Source organism: Salvelinus fontinalis, chromosome 32, assembly GCF_029448725.1.
Source record: "Salvelinus fontinalis isolate EN_2023a chromosome 32, ASM2944872v1, whole genome shotgun sequence".
Classification (NCBI taxonomy): domain Eukaryota; kingdom Metazoa; phylum Chordata; class Actinopteri; order Salmoniformes; family Salmonidae; genus Salvelinus; species Salvelinus fontinalis.
The window spans coordinates 36174016-36196658 of NC_074696.1; the positions used below are offsets into that span (position 1 = coordinate 36174016).

Sequence of the window (22643 nt, forward strand, 5' to 3'; positions counted from 1 at the left end):
TCAATCAGATTTATTCATACATACACTTTGACATAATCAATGATAATAATATCCTGTTTATAAAAGAGGTATAAATTATTATTATGCAGATCCTACAGTGCTCTCCAACCTCAGTGGGCTGTGGCTTAACCCCCCTTGTCTGAATGTGGTCAATATGTTTTAATCCCGGGTTGTCTGTGCTCCACAAGTCTTTATAGCCCACTGAGCCAAAGCCTAGACTTTCAGAAGTTCAACAACAACTTCCATGAACAAGCTAAAACATTTCAATGGGCCAATGACCTAGCTAGTGACTTTAAAAAAACATTTGCTATTTTTGTTTTATATTATTCCAACAACATAGAATAGAATTACAATGATGACCAGGAATTTTATAGGATTCTAATGTTAACCATAGGGTTCCAAACTCATTTCTATGACAACACAGTGTTTAAAATTGTAAACAGCAATTTTCTAAAATATGTGTTGCCAAGAGACATCTGACCAATAAAACATATCGGCGTTCTATTTATTGAACGTTTTCTGTTCGAAAACAAGAACTTCAATTTGCTGTTTAACAACAACAAATTGACTGATTTGTGAGACCTGAGATTGAAAAATCGACTGGAAAATGCCTGGGTGCTTTTCAAGATTGATGGAGAGAGTGCGAGGACGTCGGCAGCCTACTGCGTCGACAGGTTGTTTAAATTCATTTGTGGGTTGTTTTTGTTGTCTTTTTCCGTTTCGCAGGGTTCGCGATCGTCGGGAGGTGGACAGCGACAGCGACTTCGAAGAGGGTACGTGGAGTTTTAAACTTCTTATTTTACCACTTTCAACATTGAAAATGTAATTTGTGAAATGTTGTGTATTTCTGTAATACAGACTTGCAAGCTAACGTTAACTTTAATAATTGTTGCTAAGCGAAGCACTGTTGGACTTTTACTAGTAGTGACGTTACTAGCTAGCTTGATAGGTTTTACGTCCTGACAATTGATTGTTTGTATTCCTGTTCCTAATTTTAGAATCAAATGTACTGGATGAGGTCCAGTTGGATGTGCCACTGCTGCCAGTCATCCTTGATGTCCAGGATGCTGCTATCATCCTTGAGGATGTGCCAGATGTGCCGACTATCCTTGAGGTACAATTTTCAGAACGTTTTTGGTTTTATGTTTGAAAAGAATCCCAGATATTAATTCTAAAAAATCTTTGTTGACTGCTTTAGGAGGCCACTGGTAATTGGCAGTTGATACCGATTAGGTTCAGCTCCCTGTACTGTGGGCCTGTTGTGATCAGAGTAAGAGACCCACACACACACACATCGCTGTTACAATGTTAGCTGTTTCTAACCTGAATGTATTGTAATGTCACCCCACTCCTGTGCAGAACAATGCCGGTCCGGTGGCTAAAGCTTGGAGAACTTTCCAGTTCATCAGCCCCATTATCACCTACATGCGTGGGGGATCCCAGGTATGTGTCTTTGTAACTACCTAGTCCTAATCTACATTGTCAGAGTCATGTGATCTTGATGGAAATGTGTTACAGCGATGGCTGATGTTGTTTCTCTCCACAGCAGGTGGTGGTGAGGATGCACCATGTGAGTAGGGTTCGAGGCCTGGAGACTCAACTGGTGTGGGCCATCTCCAGGGAGACAGCCATACTTAGTCCAGAGGGCATCGCCTACTGTGCCACCAAGGTGCAGTCCGTCACTTGGATCCAGGTAAGATGTAAATACTACTGAAATAGTATTAAGATTAGGCTTTTCTTCACTTATTCCATTTGGCCTTAACATATCGTCTCTCTCTGTCAGTATGTGGCTGGCAGGGTGACCCAGTATGCTTCTCACCTCCGCCATGAGACGTCTGTGGACGTGACGCTTGGCTGCTACCAGGTAAATAAACCTTTTCCAAAATGATTGGCCATTTTTCCATTAGATATGCTCTGTTTACCAATAACGTGTGTGTGTGGTAAACAAGTGTGTTGTGTGTGTTTTTGGAGCAGCAGACTGACGTCTCGGTGGTGTACGCCACTCTCCACATGGGGCTGGATGGGCTGCTCACCTCCTCGGCGTGGTCGGAGGCTGCCTCCGTCTCTACGCCCACCAATCAGCAGTTCACTGAGCCAGAGCCTGAGGGCCACAACTGCTATGAGGTCAGATGTTACACACACACCTACAGTGCACATTCTATTGACTAGTAGCATTAAGATCCTTCCATTGACCCATTGTTTGTCATGTCATTGCATTGGTCACTGATGTTGAATGTTTGTTCTGTTGTTGTAGGGCTGGGAGGAGGACCTGCTGCCTGAGGAGAGGGAGGTTCCTCTGCTAAAGTGAGTTCCTCTAAATGTCTGTGTAGTCTGGGCTTGTCAGATGCTGAAGGATAGTGGTCACCATGCTGTTATCCCCATTGACTCTAATGGTTGACATGCTCCATTCCCTCCCTCCCACAGCCTCTACCTTACCACCAAGAGAGTGGAGGACATCACCCTGAGGCTCGTCTCCCTGCGCCAGGCCTTCACTGTGAGTGGACCTCCTTTTTCCTTTTCTCTCTGTGTCTTCTTGTTCTGTCTGTCTCACCCTAACTCTTCCCTCTTCTCTAGACCCTGCTTGGTTCCACCCTTAGCAGGAACTATCTGTTTGTGGCGGGAAAGGTCCTAATGGGCGCACTGGTTCAGGCACACCACATGGTAGCTCACTAACTCATTATTCATTCTAGGGAAAGAGAGCGTCCTCAGTGGGAAATGTGTTCTGTTCACTAACATCAATGCTCTTTGCTTTGTGATAGGACGAGGCCGAATTCGTCCGTGCCTATAACGACTTTGTGGACTACCTGAGTGACCCCTCCAAGCAGATTGACATTGAGAGGGAGCTGGCTGAGGCAAAGGTGAGTTCATTAACTCTTTCAAGTCTCACCTTGAGTTCTTCCTCATGCATGTCTTTTATACATCACAGTAGCTGATCTATTTGAAATCATTCCTATTTTCTCCAAACGTGTTTTCTTGTCCTAGATCCATCATGTTAACCTGATAGATGTCCTCTTTGAACTGGTGATGTTTGGGATGATGACAGCTCAGAAGTCCCTGATGGTGGTAAGTAGCATCTCACTGGTACATGTTTTGATGTCTCTCTATTTGTAATTTCACTTCAATTTCTCTTCTCTCCTCCTCCTGTTTCCTTTAGCACCCTGGTGGGTTCATGGAGCGTCTGTACGCTCTACTGAACTCCTTCCTGCCCGTAGCTGCCAGCATTGAGCCAAAGGCCGAGAGATACCTGCTGCTGCTCAATGTAAGATTCAAGAGTTTACTTCCCTATTCCTAGTTTTCTTCCTCTTTACTTTTTCATGAATAACAGGGTTTCAATGCCGTTTTACGTGGAGTAACTCTCATTGTCTCTCTGCTCTTGATAAGCTAGTAACTCAGAGCCATTTTCTATGTGTTGTGTGGTGTTCTCTTCAGGGCGGGCTGATGGCTCTGCTAGATGACATGTTTGGGCAGCAGCTGGCCTGGTACTTTAACCCAGTGTCTCTGGTCACTGAGCTCTCCAGCCTCCTGGAGTACCACCTGGAGAACCTCATGGCCAGCATGTAGTCCTACTGCAGAGATCTGAAACACCACACTTCTTTCTCTCTCTCAGGAATTGAGGACTTGAAGTGCTTCGTTGAACCCTGATTAGTTAACACCCATTGAATTAATGTATTCTCTTGTTTTCTCTCCCACAGGATTCTGGTGACACTTTGCCACCACACAGGGGTCTAGACACAAATGCACTACATTACTTTGCACTGAATTTTACATTTTTAAATAAAATAACTAGTAGTTCAAAAGCATTTGTCTCTGTCTTTTCATTTACTTGATTATTTCATCACTATTTCCTCTTCCTGGAGTTATGAGGCTAATATTACATTATTACATGAACAATTATGCTTTATTCTTTGCATATGGAAATGAAAAACAAAGTTTAGGTGATTTACAGGTACTACTGGCCCACACTTTATGGCTTTGAATTGTGATGTGTGATTCTGTACTATTTAAAAATATGTAGGCCTACATACACTGAGTTTACAAAACATTAAGAACACCTTCCTAATATTGAGTTGCACCCCCTGTTGCTCAGAACAGACTCAATTTGTCGGGACATGAACTCTACAAGGTGTCCACAGGGATGCTGGCCCATGTTCACTCCAATGATTCCCACAGTGGTGGGCCATTCTTTATACACCTACTACCATACCCCATTCAAAGGCACTTAAATCTGTTGTCCTGCCCATTCACCTTCTGAATGGCATACATACACAATTCATGTCTCAATTGTCTCAATGCTTAAAAATCTTTCGTTGACCTGTCTCCTTCCCTTCATCTACACTGATTGAAGTGGATTGAACAAGTGACATCAGTAAGGGATCATAGCTTTTACCTGGTCAGTTTGTCATGGAAAGAGCGGGTATAGTATAAAGTCGATCACTAGAGGGCACAAATGCTTTAGTCTTGAATGTAACTTCTCACTATCTGTACTCTACATTAAGAGTCTGCCATTGTAGACTCAGGTATCTTGGGTATTTTTGTTTCAATTTGCCATATTTCCCATTAATGTCTGAGGAATTTAGCGTCTTTCCAACTGAAAACAATGTTAGCGTTCATGTGAGAGAAGGTGTAGTAGTGCATACTGACCACTAGTTGGATCATAGCGGGCTTAGTGGTGTTGATGCAGGAACCCAGAGCGTATAGGCATTCTCCATCACAGTAGAAGGCACAGTAACCCGTAGGAGCCAGGACCCAGTCTTAACGGAGGGAAATACTATAGAAATGAAATGACAAGATTAGATGAATGACTAGAACAGACTATATTTCAATCAGAAATACTTTAAAAAACATGCAAAGAACATACACTAAAATGCACATACTACACAAATGCCTTGCTTCCCTTCAAAATACAAACTGTGTGTTACAGCAAATAAGGTGACACAATGTTAGCTCATGATATTATCTATTCAGTTACAATGAGTAGTTAAGGGAGACAGAAGCTCACCATCCAGCCTAGGTCACCAAAGCTCACATATATTTAATGTCTCTTACAAGCCAGACGCCCACTGTTGACGTGACTATGATCTGAAAGGGGCCAAAAAATATGTTATGAGGCAGGACAGGCTGTAAACCACACTTTGGATGCATTGGACTTAAAATAAAGACACAATTAAGGCAATGATGAGCATAACCATGCTAATGCAATAATTTTCGCATTAACACTTTTTGGCTGAAAAAAGTTAGGCCCAATCAATATATCCACATCACCAATTAACTATCATGGTCCAAACACACCAAGACAGTCGGAGAGAGCACGACTCAGGAGACTGAAAAGATTTGTCATGGGTCTACATAGGTCTAAAAGTGTCATGGGTCTAAAAGTTCTACAGCTGCACCATCGAGAGCATCCTGACCGATTGCATCACCCCCTGCTCGGCATCTGACCGCAAGGCGCTACAGAGGGTAGTGCGTACGGCCCAGTACATCACTGGGGCCAAGCTTCCTGACATCCAGGACCTATATACTAGGAGGTGTCAGAGGAAGTCCCAAAATATTGTCAAAGACTCCAGTCACCCAAGTCATAGACTGTTCTCTCTGCTACCGCACGGTAAGCGGTACCGGAGCGCCAAGTCTAGGACCAAAAGGCTTCTTAACAGCTTCTACCCCCAAGCCATAAGACTCCTGAACATCTTGTCAAATGGCTTCCCAGACTATTCACATTGCCCCCCCCCCACCCCCACCACTGCCAGTCTGTTTATCATCTATGCATAGTCACTTTAATTAACTCTACCTACATGTACATACTACCTCAACTAACCGGTGCCCCCGCACATTGACTCTATATACAGGGGGGTGCCAGTGCATTGTTATTTTTTACTGCTCCTCTTTAAATACTTGTTACTTTTATCTCTTATTCTTATCTGCATTTTTTGAAACTGCACTGTCGGTTAGGGGCTCGTAAGTAAGCATTTCACTGCAAGATCTACACCTGTTGTATTCGGCGCATGTGACTAATGTCGTGTCTTTGCTATCATTAAATTGAAGACTTATAGTTCATATCAAAGATTCCTGTAATTAGGGCTTACGCGATCAACTGATTAATAACGTAACTAATTAACTATGAATTTGGGGCACCAGGGAATGTATTCAGATTACAAAGTTATAATTTCCCAATATAACCTTTCAGATATTTTCAAATCTGATCAATAGTCTTCTGATTAATGATTTATTTTACCTCACGTTAGTCTCATTCCAAACGTCGTAAATTGTTGGTTATCTGCACGAACCCAGTCTTCACTATGAGTCATCGATACATCAATTGTCTTAAATCATTTATTTATTACTAACTAAGTAATTGACAGAAATGCATAAACAAATAAACAAACTTAAAATGGTTACATGAAATGATAGGAGAAATATGCCCGGCATGGCGGCTTGTTAGACGAAGGGGAAATGTGGGGGGGGGGGGGGGGGGGGTCGACTAAGAAGCCACTACAGAGTTCATAATTATAACAATTGACATGCTAATCCTTTACACATGAACGCTCACTCATTCGGGAACAACTGCAATCAATATATATATATTTACGCTCAGTGTGTCGTCTTGATCGCTGGAGAAAAGTTAGTTTCTGTTGGAGAGTTTCGTCCGTCTTTCTGTCTTGGTTATTGTGGATAGTTCAGAGTAACATTCGCTATAGAATGGATGTTTCGGCGGTTGTTGTTCTTCGCGTTCAATGATACCGAATTCCTAGCTGCAGACTAGTAGTCAATATCAAAGACTTCTTATTCGTCTAAGAGTTTAACCACGTGGTATGGTTAAAGATTCAGCAATTGTCCACAACCTTTGTCCCCTCCTAATGGAGAAAAAACATGGTCTAGTGATAATTTCTCAGAGTTGGGTTTTTATTAGGATTGCAGAAAGGGGCTGTCCCAGGATGTCTGACCCAACTGGGCTCAGGGGCGGGTCCTCGGATTTAGTTCAAATCAAAAGGAATTGTATTTTTCTTAATTAAACAGTCCAACATCATATTACACAATTATACAAACAGTATCATACTCACTCATTCATCTTACAACAATTAGATGTAAACCTCATATCTGAGGCTATTATATACACAGCGGTATGGTAATGTAGCCACACACTCTCCCATGAGTTTCCCAAGTTGTGACAAACGGACCAGTTAATAGCTGGAATCTTCACCGATCTTTTATACTTTTTCCGGAAAATGAAATCTGTTCGTACCTCAAGTTCTGTGAGGTGGAAGAAATCCCTTTGTCCTGAAAGTTTACCCTCTCTCTAATACTGTTTGGCCATGAGGAGATTCTCAGGAATTTACGACGTCTCGCTGTGACCACAGCATGGGTTGAAGGAGGAAAGGGGGAGGCAGGGAGTGGCAGGGGGAGGGGGATGGGCTTTATGTACCTAAACAGGCAACGTCATGACACTAATAAAATTTGATTTGATAAACGGACGTGAAAGTCACACTGCTTTGACTGTTGTTTCTGTTAAGGCTCTCATCAAAGAGACGTACAGTGGGGAGAAGAAGTATTTGAGCTGAAAGTCCGTATTGCCCAGCGACAGCCCCGAAACCTGAAGGATCTGGAGAAGGTCTGTATGGAGGAGTGGGCCAAAATCCCTGCTGCGGTGTGTGCAAACCTGGTCAAGAACTACAGGAAACATATGATCTCTCTAATTGCAAACAAAGGTTTCTGTACCAAATATTAAGTTCTGCTTTTCTGATGTATCAAATACTTATGTCATGCAATAAAATGCAAATGAATTACTTAAAAATCATACAATGTGTTTTTCTGGATTTTTGTTTTAGATTCTGTCTCTCACAGTTGAAGTGTACCTATGATAAAAATTACAGACCTCTACATGCTTTGTAAGTAGGAAAACCTGCAAAATTGGCAGTGTATCAAATACTTGTTCTCCCCACTGTACATAGTCCTCCTCCCCAGTAGACAATTTTTTTGGACAACAAGTGCTTGAAATGAGGAGCCAAGCCATGTGTGCACACAGCTGGACTTTGTTGCCCCGCATGCAAAGGTCTTGACTATTGCACTGTCCGGGAACATCGCTGAGAACAGCACACCTAAGAGTAAAATAAAAAAAAGATTGAAATCAAACACTTATTATTTGTTTCTAGCCTGTGTGTATCACAGAGAGAGAATATGAAATCAAACAAAATATGTTCCTAAAAATAATTTAATGTTACAGGTGATAGTTTATAAACCATGCCACACAGCCATGCCTCCACTACAGTGGAAAGAAAGAGTAGTAAGACTCCTCTTTGGGAACGCAAGTAACGACGGACTGTCTTGAGGTGGTGAATGTGGTAATTGTAGAATATTGTCTAGGTGGTGATGTAGATGACGATGACTTTTCCACATAGTTCAATAGAGTCGGAGCTGTAAGAAAATAAGTGTCCAAGTCTGATGAATGACTAGCTAGCATGCTAACGGTAGCTAGCATTAGTCATGAAACATTGTCACTAACAACTCTAGTGAACGTCCTTTAACTAAATGTAAACTTTCAGCTAACGTTAGCAAACTGTCATTTACTTTTAAAATGTTCACTGTCCAACTCTGTTTGCCGCAAGTTTACTAACGTTAGCTAGCTAGCACTATATTGCCAGGTGTGATTCTGTGGAAAAACTGACTCAGACATCTAGATAACATTAGCTAACAACAACATAGCAAACGTTAATTTGACCGAATAATTCTGTAATGTTAAAGTTCATTTACCCAAGCACGAAGAGACGGAATAATCTAGCTAAATAATTAACGTTAGCAACTAAGTATGGTTGTAGTATTCCTCTCTACATGTTACCAGGGGTAGGACCTACCTGCTTTTCATTTGTGGAGTGCCGTCCTGTGTGCAGTGTTGCCAACTCCTCAGTAAGGAAAGTAGCTATTGGCTGTCCTAAAAGTCGCAAAATGACATAATCACCTAATTTGCATAATTGGCCATGTGCATGTAATTGTGATGGACGCTGTAGGAGAGGAATAACATTGTGGGAGAGACAAAAAGTGAGTAAAAAACACCCTAAATATATGTTTAGAACTACAAATGAGCATGCTGCAGAGAGTGGCACACACAGCAAATAAGAACCACATATTTGAGGCAATACTCCTCCTTCAGCACTTTATGGACCTCATTGTTAATCCCCGTCATAACAGAGGCATTGTCAGTCCCTATCCCCAGGAGTTTCTCTTTTTAAGATGACACTTCGAGGAAAGCCACAACAGCACGGGCTATGGATTTGGCATCTCCTCCCTCCAACTCAACAAGCCCCAGAAATGTTGATACAATTGTCTGCTTGGTGTCACTAAAGTACCTTATCACAACCCCCCAGGTACTTAGAAACACTTACATCTGTGGACTCATCGAGGAGGCTGAAACGCTAGTCACCCACATCTGCGACCATCTTTTTCAGAAAGTATGGTGCTAGAACACCATTAATAATTTCTGTGCACTTTGAAGTGGGTAGCAGCAGTGGAGTCTGACAAAGCAGCTCTACATGCTTCTCCAATGTGATTACATGCCGGCATGGAACAGTGTTCAGCGATAGCTAATGGTGGCCTCACCCTTTTTTCAGTCAATTTTATTAACCACAAATGGCAGCTTGTTTTGGGTGGAACTTTGCCTGTTGAGTATGTTTTTGATTTGTCATGTGTTTTTTTACAGCACTAAGGTGCATAAGTGACTAAGGCTGTGTGAGTCAAATGCAGTGATTTTACATTTACATCCCGCCCTGAATGTAAGCCAGGGCAGGATCAGCCAGCAGCGGCTTCCCGCATGCGCGATTAATTTGCATTCTGGACGTGGAGGGGTGAACATCTCCTGCTTTGACTGCAGCTGGGAGGGACTGCTGCACGAGGACTGGGCTGCCTGCGAGTGCTTTGGGAAGGGGGGGGGGGGGGGGGGGGCACGGTAGCATCCGCTGCTCGTTGAAAAGAGTAAGAACTATACATGCTATCACGTCAGTCTCCAATAACACCTGAAAAAGTTGCTAGATTTGTCACTAGTCGATTTTTTGAAAATGTGTTGCTAGAGGGGTCTGAATACTCGTTAAATATATATAAGTCACAAAGTTGGCAACACTGCCTGTGTGATGCTCTAGCAGCATGGCTCTTCAGAGCTGCTTCGCCCATGGCGTGAACTTTTATTGATTTGCTGCAGGCTCTGCATCGGGCCATATGGATGTCCTGCGGTTCTTTAACTTCTTATGGCTGCAGGGGCAGTATTGAGTAGCTTGGATGAAAGGTGCACAGAGGTGCCCAGAGTAAACGGCCTGCTCCTCAGTCATAGTTGCTCATATTTGCATATTATTAGTAGTATTGGATAGAAAACACTCAGAAGTTTCTAAAACTGTTTGAATTGTGTCTGTGAGTATAACAGAACTCATATGGCGGGCAAAAACCTGAGAAGTTCCACTTCCTGTTTGGATTTTTTCTGAGGTGGCAGATTTTCAACCAAGCTCTCATTGAAATTAAAGCGAGATATTGATGAGTTTTCACTTCCTACGGCTTCCACTAGATGTCAATAGAACTTTGTCTGATGACTAACGTGAAGGGGGGCCGAAGGAGACAGGAATTAGTCACCACTGCCATGAGCTGACCATGCTTTGACCACGCGCGTTCACATGATAGGCAGCTCCGTTCCATCGCTCAACTGAAGTCAATCTAATTCTCCGGTTGGAATGTTATTCAAGATGTATGTTAACAACATTCTAAAGATTGATTCAGTACATCGTTTGACATGTTTCTACTGACTGTTATGGAAATTTTGGACATATCGTCACGTTATAGTGGACCCGCTTTGTGACTTTGGAATTGTTTACCAAACGCGCTAACCAAAGTAGCTAATTGGACATAAATAACGGACATTATCAAACAAATCAAGCATTTATTGTGGACCTGAGATTCCTAGGACTGCATTCTGATGAAGTTCATCAAAGGTAAGGAAACATTTATCATGTATTTTCTGGATTCTGTTGACTCCAACATGGCGGCTAATTTGGCTATTGTTCTGAGCGCCGTCGCAGATTATTGCATGATTTGTTTTTCCTGTAAAGTTTTTTTTAAATCTGACACCGCGGTTGCATTAGGGAGAGGTATATCTATAATTCCATGTGTATAACTTGTATTATCATCTACATTTATGATGAGTATTTCTGTTAAAACGATGTGGCTATGCAAAATCACTTGATGATAGTGAATGTAACACGCCAATGTAAACCCAGATTTTTTTATATAAATATGAACTTTATCAAACAAAACATGCATGTATTGTGTAACATGAAGTCCTATGAGTGTCATCTGATGAAGATCATCAAAGGTTAGTGATTAATTTTATCTCTATATCTGCTTTTTGTGACTGCTATATTTCGCTGGAAAAATGGCTGTGCTTATTGTGGTTTGGTGGTGACCTAACATAATCGTTTGTAGGGCTTTCGCTGAAAAGCATATTTGAAATCGGACACTTTGGTGGGATTAACAACAAGATCACCTTTAAAATTATATAAGACACATGTATGTTTGAGGAATTTTAATTATGAGATTTCTGTTGTTTGAATTTGGCGCCCTGCACTTTCACTGGCTGTTGTCATATCGATCCCGTTAGCGGGATGCAGCCATAAAAAGTTAACAAGACCGTTTTTGGTGAGCCAAGAGTCGAGGAATTTACATTTTTCAGGCATAGCGTATATCCCACCCCACTGTATCGGAGACAGGTAGAAAAGTTCTCTCTACAAGATAATAAGTATCCCATGTACAGTTTATTTATTTTATTTGGGCTATGGAGGGTGCGGAGTAAAAAGCCAGCAGCAGACCATGCAACACAGTCCCCCTCCAAAACTGACCATATTTGGTTAGTAAAGACCTGACTGAGTATTTCCCACCCCAATTTATGAGACCAGTAGTAAAGTGCGTTACAAGTATCCCATATAATGTACCATGTATTGCACTGCAGGGAATGGAATAAGGAGGCACCAGCAGCACACTTTATTAAACCCATTTAATACAGAGACCAATAACATTTTGCAGTATCTATTGAGTAATTCCAATAACATGTGTTTTATCAAAAGTGTATTTCTTTAAATATAGCCTACACGACATACCAGTCAGTGTTTGTGTTAACTTTTTAAAGAAATGGTATGAATTCAACAAATTATCAACTTATTTTTTCCGAAGGTGGTAGCAATGTTTTGGGAAAAACGTTCTACTGCACTGGAGTGCAAAAACATAAATAAATCGATATTCCCCAAGTATAACATGTCTTTTCAGGGGACTCTTATTTTGGAAAAAAGAAAACCGCACTTGTGCTGCCAGCATAATATCCTGCTGCTAGGAGAACGGTCATCTTGATTTCTTTGTTCCTATTTCTGTTTTCTTCGTGTGGCTTTCCTGCAGACTAGACGCGTTGTGGCATATTGCTGCCTTTCAGTTTGGAAAGTGCATTGCACATTTGTAAAATATTACATACAAGAAAAATGGGGGGGGGGGGGGGGATTGTACCACCATCTAACAGCACTTATGCACACACAATACCACTATCCCCAACACACCTCACCACCCCTTCCCACTACTTTGGCCCCAACAGATCCTACACCCTTCTCTCAAAACCACCTCTAGCTCTTCTGCACTAAAATCTCTGATACCCAAAAACTTCTCTACTGCTGCTCCTGCTACCAATTCAATCTTCTGGGATTTCCTTTCCATCTGTGTGGTACAATTAATGACCATAGCAATAAACACCAAGAAGCCAACCTTACTAAAACACAAACTGTTCCGGTCACTCTGTACCAGTGATGGCTGTACCCATACCCTCCTGCACACTTCTCACACCTCAGAATCTCCCTCCTAGCATGACTTCATCAGACAAACGTTCTGCGTCAAAACTGAAAAGGACAGACAGGGTCTCCTCTGACTCACGATCGCCACCGGGTCTTGCGTAGCACCAAACGGCGTGCATCAGACACCGGGGATTCCCAAAGGCTTACTACAAGCTTCACTCCGTTGATCTACGTGCAAGCGTGCACGTGGATAGAGTGGTATTTTGGAGTAGAACCTTTTGGTAAAACAAAATAACCATTACTACACAGTAGAAAAGGGAAACTCAACAAATAATATACAAGGTTGGTTCATCGTAGAAGTTTCTTGTAATAACTCCTCTTGCATGAAGTACATTTAAAAAAAAATATGACAGTAAAACAGAGGGAGAAAAGCTGGGTTATTTTGAGGTTGATTCTTTCACATCTGAAAATACATTGTTAGTCATTGTAGCCTCACCACATCATGAGCCATAGGGTTGCAATATGTTTAAACTCCACATCATTGACCAGTACAGTACATTTTAAAACACCTTCACTTGACTCAAATTGAGCTATTACATAAGAGTGGAAAAAGTCAGGCCATGTAATCTGATAAAGATAATTAAACGGAAGGCAATGACACAATAGAATACCAGAACACAATATTGCTGAAGCACAAGTTAATAACACAAGTTATTTACAAATAGTACATCCCAAAAACCATATATTTAACCTTTTCCCTATTGACAAATTTATGGCCTGATATCCATTATCTTGGAAAAACAACACAAAAGTTTTACTCCTATCAAAAGTCAAAATAGAAAATGAGCAGCATTTTGTTCAAATGCACAAACATTTGCAATAAGGCACAGGTCTAACAGCACTCCTCATCTGTGATGGATAGGATATAGCTGCACAAGTCTTACAGCTTTACTCAAGAGTCAGAAGACTGATACTCAACTGGGGCCATTCCCTCAAGGTTGTGCCAATCATGAAAGCAATTTCTGTCTGGAATGACACAGAGTGGTACGCCACACTCATTGCACTTCCAGGGAGTGTCTTTGGAGTGTCCCGATTTCTTGCAGAGTTCGCAGCGCTTTCGTCCTGCAGAGCTTCTCTTGCTTTTGTCTGCCACAGGCTTGATCGGGACAGGTGTATGTCCAGTGTTCGTCGGCTTGGACTGAGTCTCAATGGACACCTCGCAGAGCTGGGCCACGAGCGCTTGTGTGAATTCTTTGTGGGTCATGGGCTGCATCTTGTTCACTTTACACAGATCCTTGTGAATGATGTAGCTGTTAGTAGTTGCTATGTCCACAAAATGGTAGAACAATGTTCGGTACCACTTCATTGTTTTGCGGTGGGCTGAGAAGTAAGTAATCAGTTGGTCAGATAAGTCAACACCTCCCATGTTTTTATTGTATTCTAGAATTGGGGTGGGTACTGGAATTGACTCATGAGACCATTTGCCATCCTTATTCTTGCGTTTCCTTTTTATTGTCTCCCCTCCATACGCTTGATGAATGGTGGTACCCATCGACACTTCCCGGGCATCCTTCCACTTCACAAAGAGCAGGGAGCCCTCCCTTATCCACCGTAAAGATCCTCTTGGGGATTTCTTGGTCAGCGCATTTTCTTCTGATCTTGGGAAGCCCAATCTGCCTTCCCTCATGGTACCACACGCTCCCATTTTCATATCAAATAAGTCCTTGAATAATTTTGGGCTGGAGAAGTAGTTGTCAAGGTACACATGGTAACCTGCGCCAAGAACAGAGGGCCTTACGAGGGACATCACTGAATCGTGACAAATTCCAAAGCCAACGGGAAACGTGTTCTTGCCGATATACACAGCATAGTCCACTGTATAGCCATTGCTGGAGTCCGCTAACACAAAAATCTTAAAGCCAAATTTAGTGGGCTTTGACTTGATATATTCAATCAACCCATTTCTTGCTTTTGATGCCACCATCCTTTCATCTACAGCCAGGTTTCTATGTGGGTGGAAACAGGACATGCAGGCATGACGAATGTCATTCATTAGTGGTTTGAGCCGAAATAGCCTATCATATTCAGGTGTGCCCTTTTTACTGTCATTGACAGCGTCCTCATCAGGATCACTCATGTGAATGTTCCATGATATGATTCTGTATCTATCCCTGTTCATCACAGTAGCTGGAAACGGAATCGAGAAAATTGAGTTTGTTATCCAGTAATCACTGATAGCTTTTGTCTTAACCAGAGCAGTAAAGAAGACCAATCCAATGAATTTGTAAAACTCCTTCACAGTTATATCTATCCACTTAAACTTTTTGCCCCTACCAATGTTTCTAGCCGCTTGTCTATTTGTATTGTCGCAGAGGGTTCTGACCGTGACTTTTGTAAAAAACATTTGAAATAAGTCTAACGGTGAGTACATGGCTGAGGGATCTACTTGAGGTCCAGGAGGTCTGCTTGGACAAAATCTCAAAGGTTGAGGACCCTCATCAGGGTGTTTTTCCGTTTTCCATGGCTGATCTGACTCGGTTGTTCTGTGTGGTAAGTGAGAGGTTTTTCTTGGGGTTGAGAGACGTGGTACTTTGGACTTTAATGAGGGTGAGGCCGGCACTCTTTTACGTGGAGAATAGGTCTTTGTTGACAAATTCACTGACGGGCTACGCTGCTGGTCTGGCTGCAAGGTGCTCAGCAGTGGGGCTTCATCTTCATCAGTTTTAACACTATGAAAATAAACATTAGTAATTATCAATTCAGCAAACATGTTTTGCACAACACTTCCAATTGAGCGACAGCTATGCCATCGGTATTGGACTTATATTCACTTTAAAACTTGAAGGTTAAAAAAGACAAGAACTAGCTACACAGTGCCTATAGAAAGTCTACACCCACTAACTTTTTTCAGATTTTGTTGTGTCAGTGCCTCAGAGATTCATGCATTTAAATAGGGATTTTTCCCACTTATCTACACACAATATTCCACACTTAAGGGAACTTTTCTTTGGGGGGGGGGGGGGGATACAAAATATCATATTTGGAGAAGTCTCCACCCCCCTAAGTCAATACTTGGTGGAAGTACTTTTGGCAGCAGTTACAGCTGTGAGTCTGTTGGGAAAGGTCTCTACCAACTTTGCGCACCTAGATTTGGCAATGTATTATTTTTTAGAAAACTGTTCAAGCTCTGTCAAGGTCCTTTGGAGCATTGGTGGACAGCAAATTTTCGATTTGATTTAGGTCGGGGCTCTGACTGGGACACTCAAGGACATTTACCTTTTTATTCCTGAGCCACTCCACTGTAACTTTGGCTGTGTGCTTCAAGTCATTGTCGTGATGAAAGGTAAACTTCCGCTTTCTTGCTGAGGGCAGCAGGATTTCCTCAAGGACTTTTCTTGCTCCATTCATTTTCCTGGTGAGTAACATCCCCACAACATGATGCTGCCACCACCATGCTTCACAGTAGGGATGGTGACGTAAGGCTTTGCATTTTTTTGCACAAGTTCAATTTTAGTTTCGTCAGACAACAAAACTTTTTGCCACATGGCAACAGAAACTCCAGTGTTTTTTGCATACTTCAAATGGTATTCAATGCTTTCTTGAGTAATGGCTTCCTTCTTGTCACCCTACATGCCAGATTTGTGGGGTGCTTGGGATATTGTTGTCACATGATACATGTAAGATGGCGCCGACAGATATGGCAGCTCTGCTTCTAGCTCCTAAGCAACTTTGCAGTATTTAGTTTTGTGTTATTTTTTACAATATTATCCCAGATTTTTTTTTGTTATCCAAAACTTTTTTCCAGCTGTATGTAATATCAGAGCGGTGGTAACTCACCAGCATTACGACCAAGAATACGACTTTCCCGAATTGGATGCTTGGTTCGTACTAGAGGTTGACCGATTATGATTTTTCAACGCCGATACCGATTATTGGAGGGCCAAAAAAAGCTTATAACGATTAAAATCGGCCTATTATAAATAAAATATATATATATTAAAAAAAATATATTTGTAATAATGACAATTACAACAATACTGAATGAACACTTATTTTAACTTAATATAATACATCAATAAAATCTATTTAGCCTCAAATAAATGAAACATGTTCAATATGGTTTAAATAATGCAAAAACAAAGTGTTGAAGTAAAAGTGCAATATGTGCCATGTAAAAAAGCTAACGTTTAAGATCCTTGCTCAGAACATTAGAACATATTAAAGCTGGTGGTTCCTTTTAACATGAGTCTTCAATATTCCCAGGTAAGAAGTTTTAGGTTGTAGTTGTTATAGGAATTATAGGATTATTTCTCTCTATACGATTTGTATTTCATATACCTTTGACTATTGGATGTTCTTATAGGCACTTTAGTATTGCAAGTGTAACAGTATAGCTTCCGTCCCTCTCCTTGCCCCAACCTGGGCTCGAACCAGGAACACATCGACAACAGCCACCCTCGAAGCAGCATTACCCATGCAGAGCAAGGGGAACAACCACTCCAAGTCTCAGAGCGAGTGACGTTTGAAACGCTATTAGAGCGCACCCTGCTAACTAGCTAGCCATTTCACATCGGTTACACCAGCCTAATCTCGGGAGTTGATGGGCTTGAAGTCAAACAGCTCAATGCTTGAAGCACAGCGAAGAGCTGCTGGCAAAACACACAAAAGTGCTGTTTGAATGAATGCTTACGAGCCTGCTGCTGCCTACCACCGCTCAGTCAGACTGCTCTATCAAATCATAGACTTAATTATAACATAATAACACACAGAAATACGAGCCTTAGGTCATTAATATGGTCGAATCCGGAAACTATCATCTCGAAAACAAGACCTTTATTCTTTCAGTGAAATACGGAACCGTTACGTATTTTATCTAACGGGTGGCATCCATAAATCTAAATATTCCTGTTACATTGCACAACCTTCAATGTTATGTCATAACTACGTAAAATTCTGGCAAATTAGGCGGCCCAAATTGTTGCATATACACTGACTCTGCGTGCAATGAACGCAAGAGAAGTGACACAATTTCACCTGGTTAATATTGCCTGCTAACGTGGATTTCTTTCAGCAAAACATGCAGGTTTAAAAATATATACTTCTGTGTATTGATTTTAAGAAAGGCATTGATGTTTATGGTTAGGTACACATTGGAGCAAGACAGTCCTTTTTCGCGAATACGCACCGCATCGATTATATGCAACGCAGGACACGCTAGATAAACTAGCAATATCATCAACCATGTGTAGTTAACTAGTGATTATGATTGATTGATTGTTTTTTACAAAATAAGTTTAATGCTAGCTAGCAACTTGGCTTCTTACTGCATTCGCGTAACAGGCAGTCTCCTCGTGGAGTGCAATGTAATCAGGTGGTTAGAGCGTTGGACTAGTTAACTCTAAGGTTGCAAGATTGAATCCCGAGCTGACAAGGTAAAAAGCTGTCATTCTGCCCCTGAACAAGGCAGTTAACCCACCGTTCCTAGGCCGTCATTGAAATTAAGAATGTGTTCTTAACCTGTTGGGGATGGGGGCGCTGTTGAGACTATTTATGCTAATTGGGTAATTTTTGAAACGGCTTCCCACAAAATCCTTGATCGTACAATATGCATATTATTATTATTATTGAATAGAAAACAGTCTATAGTTTCTATAGGAGTTGAAATTTTGTCTCTAAGTGGAACAGAGCCCATTCTACAGCAATTTCCCTGACATGGAGTCAGATTTCAGAAATGTTGGCCACTGTTCTGAAGTCAGTTAAAAGGGCACTGTTATTGCTATGACTATACGGACACTTCTTACGTCTTCCCCTGGATGCCTTTACGTGATGACGATTCCAATGGGGTCGATTGCGCGTTCACAGGCCCTACAAATGAAAAAACCCTGTAGCTAGCAAGTCTTTTCTTGCTGCGTAACGCGCGTGGAGGACACCGACCCCCTCCTGTTCCAAGCGTTAGTTTAGCCTGTTATATTTCTCCGGTCATCTTTTCACTCGTTATAGGAGTTAAAAACATCATAAGGTAGTTAATTTAAAGCGTTTTATAGCAATTTATATCCGTTTAGTGCGATTTTGGGACATTTATTTTTGAAACGATGTGAATAGTTGGGCACGCTTTTCAGTTCATCCCGAATGCAGTTGGCATTTCCACATGGCAAGAGGACAGCTTTCCACCAAAAGACGATTACTCCCAAGAAAGGATCCTTTGCCCAAGATACTGATGGAAGAACAGCTCAAGGTAGGACATTTTTATTATGATAAATCGTGTTTCTGTCGAAACATTTTAGTGGCTTAGGACGCCATGTTTTTTGACGTAGCTTCGCTTGGCGCAAACTGTATTGAAAAGTAAGGATAAATTAAAAAATGTAATTCCGCAATTGTATTAAGAATTAAATTGTCTATCAATCCCTGTCCACCCTATATTTTTTAGTCACGTTTATGAGTATTTATGTATAAGAGTAGATCACTGTCTAAGTGGCGCAAGGACATATTCTGACCAGCTGAGTTACATTTCACATTGTCTAACCATGATTTTGGTGGCTAAATATAAACGTTTTCGATCAAACTCTATATGCATTGTGTAATATGATGTTACAGGAGTGTCATCTGAAGAATTCTGAGAAGGTTAGTGAAAAAATTAATATATTTTTGGCGATGTTGACGTTATCGCTCACTTTGGCTAGAATCAATGCTGGGCTGCTATGTGCTATGTGCTATGCTAATATAACGATTTATTGTGTTTTCGCTGTAAGACACTTAGAAAATCTGAAATATTGTCTGTTTTCACAGGATCTGTGTCTTTCGATTCGTGTATGCTGTGTATTTTTACGAAATGTTTGATGATTAGTAAGTAGGTAAACACGTTGCGCTAAGTAGTTTTTCTAGTCCATTTGTGACGGTGGGTGCAATTGTAACCTATGCCATCTACCTGAAATATGCACTTTTTTCTAACAAAACCTATCCCATACCATAAATATGTTATCAGACTGTCATCTGATGAGTTTTTTTGTTGGTTAGGGGCTATAAATATCTTAGTTTAGCCGAATTGGTGATGGCTACTGGTGTTGGTGGACAAATAAAAGATGGTGGATTATGCTAATGTGTTTTTAGGTAATAGATGTACATCTTTACATATTGTGTCTTCCCTGTAAAACATTTTAAAAATCGGACATGTTGACTGGATTCACAAGATCTGTGTCTTTCATTAGCTGTATTGGACTTTAATGTGTGAAAGTTAAATATTTAAAAAAAATATTTTTTTTGAATTTCGCGGCACTGGTTTTTCAGTGGGGGGGGGGGGGGGGGGGGGTGCCGCTAGCGCCACGCTGATCCTAGACAGGTTAACTGACTTGCCTAGTTAAATAAAGGTGTAAAAAACAAAATATCGGCCAAATCGGCGTCCAAAAATACAGATTTCCGATTGTTATGAAAACTTGAAAATCCGCTCTAATTAAATCGGCCATTCCGATTAATCGGTCGACCTCTAGTTCATACCCCCCATGGCAATTGAACTTATTTCAGAGGCTGCTCCAAAACACAGCCGGTGGAGAAGAGGAATTCGGAGTGGACTTCTAGTCGACTCAAGAGGCGCGCTGGACAATATACAGTTGAAGTCGGAAGTTTACATACACTTAGGTTAGAGTCATTAAAACTTGTTTTTCAACCACTCCACAAATTTCTTGTTAACAAACTTATAGTTTTGGCAAGTCGGTTAGGACATCTACTTTATGCATGACAAGACATTTTTTCCAACAATTGTTAAGACAGATTATTTCACTTATAATTCACTGTATCACAATTCCAGTGGGTCAGAAGTTTACATAAAGTTTACTGTGCCTTTAAACAACTTGGAAATTTCCAGAAAATGTCATGGCTTTAGAAACTTCTGATAAATTATGTCAATTAGCCTTAGTCAATTGGAGGTGTACCTGTGGTTGTATTTCAATGCCTACCTTCAACCTCCGTGCCTCTTTGCTTGACATCATAAGAAAATCAAATTGTAGACCTCCACAAGTCTGGTTCATCCTTGGGAGCAATTTCCAAACACCTTAAGGTACCACGTTCATAAACACCATGGGACCACGCAGCCGTCATACAGCTTAGGAAGGAGATACGTTCTGTCTCCTAGAGATGAACGTACTTTGGTGTGAAAAGTGCAAATCAATCCCAGAACAAGAGCAAAGGACCTTGTGAAGATGCTGGAGGAAACAGGTACAAAAGTATCTATATCCACAGTAAAACAAGTCCTATATCGACATAACCTGCAAGGCCGCTCAGCAAGGAAGAAGCCACTGCTCAAACCGCCATAAGAAAGCCAGACAACGGTTTGCAACTTGCACATGGGGACAAAGATCGTACTTTTTGGAGAAATGTCCTCTGCTCTGATGAAACAAAAATTGAACTGTTTGGCCATAATGACCATCGTTATGTTTGGAGGAAAAAGGGGGAGGCTTGCAAGCCGAAGAACACCATCCAACCATGAAGTACGGGGGTGGCAGCATCATGTTGTGGGGGTGCTTTGCAGCAGGAGGGACTGATGCTCTTCAAAAAATAGATGGCATCATGAGGCAGGAAAATTATGTGGATATATTGAAGCAACATCACAAGACATCAGTCAGGAAGTTAAAGCTTGGTTGCAAATGGATCTTCCAAATGGACAATGACCCCAAGCTTACTTCCAAAGTTGTGGCAAAATGGCTTAAGGACAACAAAGTCAAGGTATTGGAGTGGCCATCACAAAGCACTGACCTCAATCCTATTGAAAATTTGTGGTCAGAACTTAAAAAGCGTGTGCGAGCAAGGAGTCCTACAAACCTGACTCAGTTACACCAGCTCTGTCAGGAGGAATGGGCCAAAATTCACCCAACCTATTGTGGGAAGCTTGTGGAAGGCTACCTGAAACGTTTGACCCAGGTTAAACCATTTAAATGCAATGCTACCAAATAGTAATTGAGTATGTAAACTTCTGACCCACTGGGAATGTGATGAAAGAAATAAACGCTGAAATAAATAATTCTCTCTACTATTATTCTGACATTTCACATTCTTAAAATAAAGTGATGATCCTAACTGACCTAAGACAGGGAATTTTTACTAGGATTAAATGTCAGAAATTGTGAAAAACTTAGTTCAAATCTATTTGGCTAAGGTGTATGTAAACTTTGACTTCAACTGTATACCGTGTGACGATAGAAAAACATCTATCGTTTAGTTTGTTGTGTCGCAAATCACACTTTACGCTAATATTTTGTCAATTGGACATCGCTTTTCGTTCACGTGTGGAAGGAAATTTGCAACAGAAACAAACATGGAGGAGAGTAAACGTGGCACGTAGACCGTACCTAAAAGAGGGGCTACTTCGGTCGCATGGATGTGGTTTGGGTATGTTAAGTCTTACACGGACCAGAAAACCGTCCTCTGCAAAATATGCCGCAGGCCGGTCGCGACAACAGGCTCAAAACACCACTAACCTCTTTTACCACCTATGCAAGAATCATGTGAAACAGTACGGCGAGAGTCTACAGATGAGACCCCAAAAGTACAGTCAAGAGCTCAAAATAAACCCCCGACTCAGACGTTGCATGAGGCTTTTGCCCGCGGCACACCATATAGCAAAGAATCACGAAGATAGGAGATAACAGCTGGCGTTACAACTTACATCTGCAAAGACATGGCGGGGGTTTCGTGAGTTGGTGCTAACACTCGACCCAAGGTACCAAATTAAAATAGCTTTTATTTGTTGAATATAATTCAAAATGTAATAAGAAATAGGCCTTTACACATGGTAATTTTATATAAAACTATTTATTCATTGAATTTACAAAAAATTTGTATATCGTGATACGTGCCGTT

The 22643-nt window shown here is 41.3% G+C and overlaps 2 protein-coding genes across 7 annotated transcripts in view; one reads left to right on the forward strand and one right to left on the reverse strand.

Moving 5' to 3' along the window:
• LOC129831193 (piggyBac transposable element-derived protein 4-like) overlaps window positions 1-22643 on the reverse strand; it is a 34930-nt gene that overhangs the window by 1042 nt on the left and 11245 nt on the right. For 3 of the 4 annotated variants that reach the window (XM_055894304.1, XM_055894307.1, XM_055894306.1), the window contains one exon: window positions 12003-15523. In XM_055894304.1, the coding sequence (XP_055750279.1) occupies window positions 13747-15523 (1777 nt within the window). In that variant the 3' untranslated portion in view covers window positions 12003-13746. Of the gene's footprint in view, window positions 1-4641; window positions 4769-4999; window positions 5080-12002; window positions 15524-22643 lie in introns of those variants that run through there. The other variant, XR_008755682.1, reaches the window with a different exon arrangement.
• Window positions 173-3914, forward strand: LOC129831197 (uncharacterized). Of its 3 annotated transcripts, XR_008755684.1 has the most exons (13): window positions 173-773; window positions 999-1114; window positions 1199-1270; window positions 1360-1443; window positions 1547-1693; window positions 1784-1864; window positions 1975-2124; window positions 2255-2304; window positions 2425-2661; window positions 2760-2858; window positions 2983-3063; window positions 3155-3259; window positions 3693-3913. XR_008755684.1 is itself a non-coding variant. In XM_055894313.1 (10 exons), exons 1-9 carry the CDS (start codon window positions 608-610, stop codon window positions 2630-2632), a joined length of 1074 nt encoding a protein of 357 aa, XP_055750288.1. In that variant the 5' UTR covers window positions 173-607; the 3' UTR covers window positions 2633-2661; window positions 2760-3914. The 3 variants fall into 3 exon arrangements, 1 of the variants encoding a protein (XP_055750288.1); XR_008755683.1 differs by having other exon boundaries at window positions 3155-3910; XM_055894313.1 differs by having other exon boundaries at window positions 2760-3914.